The sequence below is a fragment of the Thunnus maccoyii genome, chromosome 11 (genome assembly GCF_910596095.1).
Source record: "Thunnus maccoyii chromosome 11, fThuMac1.1, whole genome shotgun sequence".
In the NCBI taxonomy this organism is placed as follows: Eukaryota; Metazoa; Chordata; class Actinopteri; order Scombriformes; family Scombridae; genus Thunnus; species Thunnus maccoyii.
This window is the reverse complement of record NC_056543.1, coordinates 21,120,155-21,126,383: the sequence shown is the minus strand read 5'-3', so window position 1 is coordinate 21,126,383 and position 6,229 is coordinate 21,120,155. Positions and strand designations below refer to the sequence as shown.

Sequence of the window (6,229 nt, the reverse complement as noted above, 5' to 3'; positions counted from 1 at the left end):
ACTTTCTACCCAAAGAAATAATAGCTTTAAAACCTCAATGTGAAGTCGGTGCATTCACCAGAGTAATGGGGACACAGTTTCTGGAAGCAAATGTGGTCATTGAATTTTTAAAAGTCTCCCTCTTCTCAAAAATGTGTTTTGCTTATTGTTGCTTCACATGGATGTTTGAGTTTCGCTATGTAAAATGATTTATGTTAAGAGTTTGATACTCAAGATTGTTTTCACTTTCATCTGCTGGAAGGAGAAGGTTTCTCTGTGCTCACCCTTAACCTGAGTTTTAGGCATGTACATGCAAGCAGGATGTTGTGACAAGACAACTAGTTTGTAAGCCAGTCATCATTTAAATTAGACAAGTGTGTGAAACCTCCAGTGCACATATATTGAGAATGGACGTTACAGTGGCATAGCAGAGATCATGTCTTTAGAAGTTAAACTTAGTAGAAAAACTCCTTCCCACTGAAACTTGAGTAGATGTATTTTTTTTGTGGAAAAAACATATCAGACACAAATTATTACTAAAAGGAGAGTATTTTTTCCTTTAATTATGTATTAAAACATGTCTGGAGGTCTACACTTCTAGATAGTTTTCACTGTTAGTTGTGGAGTCTGCCATTCCTGCATTGGATTCAAATTGCTTTCATAAGCATTCACAAGGGATTCACATGCATGTCATCCAGCATTACTGATTTTACGATTTTATCTAATTGATAACAGCTTCACTGTTTACTGTTTCACTATCCTGACGTGGTATCAGAGCTGTATTAAGTTGCTGCTAATCCAAACCTAATAATTCCTACTGCAGCTGGTTCTGCTGCAGATGATAGACTGCACACCTCCAACCCTTCAGCAAGGTAATCAACCCCTTATACTGTGCCCAGCTGTTGTGTAAAAAACTACTCCCATCTTGTGAAGCATGAAATTGGATCACGGTTGCAATTACTATTGACTGACTGACTTCTTTATTAAAACAACGTGAGTTTGTTTGGTTGTGCTGTAAACAGATGCACCAGTTGTTCCTATGTTGTATTTCTAAAAATGCAGTTGCTCAATTCCCACAGTCCTTGGCAAATCAGGACTGAAATCTTAAGGTTTACAACTATAAATGCACTTTTGCAATGCTGTGAGCACCACATTTGAAATTCCATTCATCTATATTGTTCTGGGATTGTAGCACAAATCTCATAGAGACAGGTGTCCCAAAACCTGTGTAAATGAAACCCAAACTACCTGCATGGCTCGATAACAGTGAGGTAAGTGAGAATTTACATGTAACACTTATATAGCTGTGTTTTACCATTACAATCTTGCTTTCACTGCTGTTTGCTGCAAAACATTAATGTCCACAACTAACTGTTGCTCATTTAGCTTTGCATAGGCCAATCTTCACTTGTAATATTGTGTGCTTCATGCAAATACAGAGATATTTACAGTGACACACACATACACATACACGGCATGCCAATGGTGGTATATAACTGAGTACATGAACTCAAGTACTATACTTGATTTTAATTGTATCTCCATTTTATTACTACTTTATACTTCTATTCCACTAAATTTAAGAGGAAGATACTATAGATTTTACTCTACACTACATTTACAAATAGAACTTTAGTTTCTAGTTACTGTTCAGATTAAAGATTAAAATTTATTATAGATTAAAATACCTAACAATAATTAAATAGTTTACCTTGATTTTCCCTCTCCTACCACAGCACCAAGCATATAGACTCACACCATCATTACATCTGAGTTCTAAAACTAACATGCAGCACACACACAGACACACATGATTGTCTTTCTATACTTGTGAGTAACCTCATTAACACAATTTGTTCCCTAGCCCTACTTTTATAACCATCACCATTAAATACCTAACCCCAACCCTTAACCTAACCTGCTTCTAACCACAAACTCTTAACTCAAACAGCCCTTTCAAGTAGTGAGGACTGGCCACAATGTCCCAACAATGCAGAAATGTCCTCACTATGATGGTTTCAAACTAAAAGTGGTCCTCACAAGGATAGTAGTACATGCAGACACACACGGATAAAGACAAGCATTGCCACAATTGTGCTTTATTGCTGTACAGGTACAGTACTTATAAAACATTGGGAACATAATAATTATGAAATATCACATACGATCTTTTTTCTTTCCACAAACACGTATGTATGCAGGTTCAAATATACTGTATGTCATGTACAAAAGAAAGAATAGAATAAAAAAACCGACAACACTATGAAAGGCAGTGAGATACCCCTGTTTAGGTGCTAAAATATTGTGTCTCTTAGGACAACTATACATGGACTGGGGACAATAAAATGGCCATTCTGCACTGGCTGTAGCACCAGAGAGCTGATCTCAGAGCAGAGGATTTATAGATTCCTGATTAACAACGATACTGGCAGTAATCTGGCCGCCACAGTTTGGTATGCTTAGACAGACTGAGCTAGGTCATCAGGGATTGGATATGAGGCCGCTGACATGTGTGCGGGCCGGTCCAGTTTAAGGGTGGATATGGATGGATGACGAACGTCTAGATGGGAGACAGGGGACAGTGCAGTGATTCACAGTGCAGTGGGAAGCAGTCCTTCACATTTGATAGCCTTTTTTTAAATCTTTCCAGCATGAACACGTCATAAGGGACCAGGCCCAACATGTGGTCATGCAAGGTAAAAAGCACTGACACACTTTAAAAGACAATAAAAAACAATGTCCTCATTTCATGATCTCAGTAAACATGGTTATACACAAAACCATAGCGATGCACATAACATTTTTATAACAAAGGACCAATATAGAGGTTATAAATTCTCTTTCATTGGCATTGGCAAGGTTGACTAGCTTGATCTTTGTTCCTGTCTACTTTGTTTGATCACAGATTGGTTTAAATCCTTGTGTAAGTGAGCTGAATTGCACCATGATGAAAATGTTTCACATAGCAATGCATTGCGCAGAAGCGCTACTCATGCAACCCCAATCACAACAAACAAGGTGTGAATCATGGAGCAAATCAATACCTTATCAGGAATGCTGCATCGTTATTAACTTGCTTTGAAAAAAACTGCATACATAAATTCTGAAGACAATAATCACATTAAGCAGTTACGTACACTCTTTAGATACAGGTGCATGTTCCAGTAATAAGATACACAGGGTTTCCTTCCATGTACACAGGCAGTCAAATAAAATTTGCGTTTATACATTCAGCCAGTCAGTCGAAAATGCAGCTCAGCTGATTTGCCATATGTTGTGAATATCGGTGGTCTCTTCTAATTCCTCTTGAATATTTGTGCGCCTTCATGCGCCGACAGCAGCTGAGATCGATACTGTGATGGTGCTGCTAATTCGTAAGGCTGAATCAATTGGAAACATTGTGGGTGATCAGTGGGAATGAGAAATCAATTACAGCTATTGATACTTTGCAGCTCTAACAATTCAGACCGATCCTCGAAGATCAAACAGCTTGTCGAGACACACCCAGCCCATTACAGAAGTCAACACAACACCACATAAACATTGTGCAATAAAACATCCAGATACAATGAAAACATCTGCCTTGCATCATAGGAACAGAACAACAGGGTCGAGAGGGGGAAAACAAATAATATTAAATAGAGTATAAAGAATTTCATAGCGATAGACAATCATTCTGAAAAAAAGATATTCACATTTTAAAATAAACCTCTTCTCTTTACCTCAGTCATTGCATCTGACCCAAGACATTCTTAAATCTCAGTTTCACCATCATAGACAGTATTATCTCATCTCTTTTCTTGTCTTTCAATTCAATCTCTGTGCTTTCCTGCTATAGTAAAAGCTAGAACATATGACACTGGTCACTATTTACAGAGCGGTTACTATGGAAACACCCGTAGAGCCGGTTTGATCCATTAGGAAGTTAGGGGGAGGGTCAAAGAGGGTCTGTTTGGTGGGGTCAAGTAGGCAGAGGAGATGAAGGAAGGAGAGGGCTGACATGGAAGGTAATGGGCGTATGAGTGGACACACCCAAGGTGAAGGAATCTGTACAAACATCGAGTTCATCTGTGCGCGAGTTCCTGAGCTCTGCACAGTCTCCTGAACAACACTGAACATGTATGCAACTGTTCAGCTGTTGATGAGACACAATGAGAGTTAAGTCGCAACTTTGAGTGCACACTGTTGTTGTTTTTTTTCATCTTTTCAACATCTTTTGATTTATATAGAAACAGTCCGTGGAGTCATCGCTGAACCAAAGCTAACATGTGGTCATGTATGTCATTTGCGCAGTCTGTACATACTGTATATGACTATCAACATGTTTGTATAATTATATTTGTTCGTTTACACATATCTGTCACAAGTTGTGTTACTTTGGCACAGAGTTTCATGTTCACAACATGAACTATATACCTGTCAGCTAAAGCTATGTTTTTTTTTTGTAGCTTTACCTTTATACCTTCAACCAATGTAGGTTGTTCGTTGGACCCCCTTTTCATAATAAAGGTAAGTGCAGTAGTTTGCATTTGGCCAGAGGTTTTTTTCCTCAAGGCTGGTGGTAACAATGGGGAAGAGAAGTGCACCTTCGGATATTACTGAGGTTACCCTGACTCCTGGTCGCTTGTTGCCAGGGCTGCAGTAGCACTTAAGAGCCCAGACGTGAGGGGCTAAGTGAAGAGCTGTATACCTGAAAAGGACCCATGTCTAAGCCAGTTCACCGATGCCAAAAACTGGAGGCGTCCAAGGCATTGACTTGTAAACTTCAAAGAGAGGGGGGGCGGGGGTGTTCTCACACAAGCACTCATGAATGGGAACATCACAGGACAGCACATCAAGTTTAATCAGCACCATGTTTTGGGGTGGAGCTCCTTTGCTTCCTTTTTTAATCCAGCAATTCCATTATATATTTTATATCTCAGAAGAACTGAAAATAAATAACAATAATAATAATAATAATGTAATTTTCGTAATTTTTCTGTCTCTTTCTGTTCATAAAATATTTGATCGAAAAAAGCTTCCCAGGAATCTCCACTGTGTCTACTTCCATTAATTTTTCATGGCTGACACGTGTTAGCATCACATAGTGCTGAGCTTCTATTTTACAGGTTGGGTTGGGGCGTCCTCCACAAGTCAAGTTCAAAAGCGGAGAGGCAGTACCATCAGCCCAGGGACTAGGCTCATGCTTTGGGGCTTAGAGCTTCGGCCTAGCCCCTGGGCTTTGAGGTTACTTGGTCCACATTAACAAAAAAGAAAAAAAAAAAGAAAAAGAGCATGTGCGCCTGAGGAGAAAGAGAGGGAGGAACCTCATAGCCAATACATGTGCCTGCACCACACATCCGTCATGGAGAGGCCTTCCTGTTGGTCCAGAGCAACGTGGGGGTCAGGGGTGGAGACTGAGGGGGACGGTGCTTCCAGTCACTCCGCCCCTCACACTGTGCTTGCCGCCATCGCAGAAGCTCCCCCAGTGCGGTGCCCTCATCCCCGTTGGACAGACGTAGCCTCTGAAACACCTGAGGCAGGGGTGGAGGGTGAGCCAAGAGAAGAGAGAGGATGAGAGAAATTGAGAGGAAAGATTAGTGTGTGTTTACATTAAAATCACATCAATGATTACTTTCTCCTGGACGGATCAACAAGTAGATGGCAGACAGCTGAAATGACCAGGCTATGATTGGAGGTGGTAGGGAGAGTGGAGTGTGAATGACAAGTAGGGGTTCCATGAAACTAGACAAAAAAACCCATTTAAATAAACAGATAAAAAAAGATTTAAAATATCATATTCTGATCATGTTGCCATTACAGATTATCACCTACAAGCAAGAATAATAGGACATAGTTTTGTCTGATCCGTCATCTTGAAAGAGGCAGTGATTACTGCACTTCTCCACTCACAGTGGGACAATTTTTCTCATGAATCACTCTAATAAACAATACAGAGATGAATCTGGGGCTAGAACCGAGCGATCTCATGAGGCAGTTGATACAGCAGGAGGCAGTGGGGGGAATCCTTCTCTAACTGACAGCTTTAACAGCAACTCATTTCCATATTCTGTCTCTGGATCCTTCATACATGAAGATCTTGTGAATGACAGTAGGAAGCCTGCAGTGAGGACCTTAAGTGTCTCTTCTATTTTCTCACAGGTCAAATAGCACAAGTGCACACATGCACACGCACAAACTGTATGGAGCATATCAGTCATCTGCCAGTCAATACCCAGGTAAATCAATCAGACAGGAATTCTAATCTCCC

The 6,229-nt window shown here is 40.2% G+C and overlaps 1 protein-coding gene across 6 annotated transcripts in view; it reads right to left on the bottom strand.

The window, feature by feature from the left end:
- Positions 1-2,050: 2,050 nt before the first annotated feature.
- myo16 (myosin XVI) overlaps positions 2,051-6,229 on the bottom strand; it is a 108,766-nt gene continuing 104,587 nt past the window's right edge. For 5 of the 6 annotated variants that reach the window (XM_042426292.1, XM_042426291.1, XM_042426295.1 and 2 more), the window contains exon 35: positions 2,051-5,492. In XM_042426292.1, coding sequence (XP_042282226.1) covers positions 5,322-5,492 — 171 coding nt within the window. In that variant the 3' untranslated portion in view covers positions 2,051-5,321. The remainder of the gene's footprint in view (positions 5,493-6,229) is intronic. The other variant, XR_006098783.1, reaches the window with a different exon arrangement.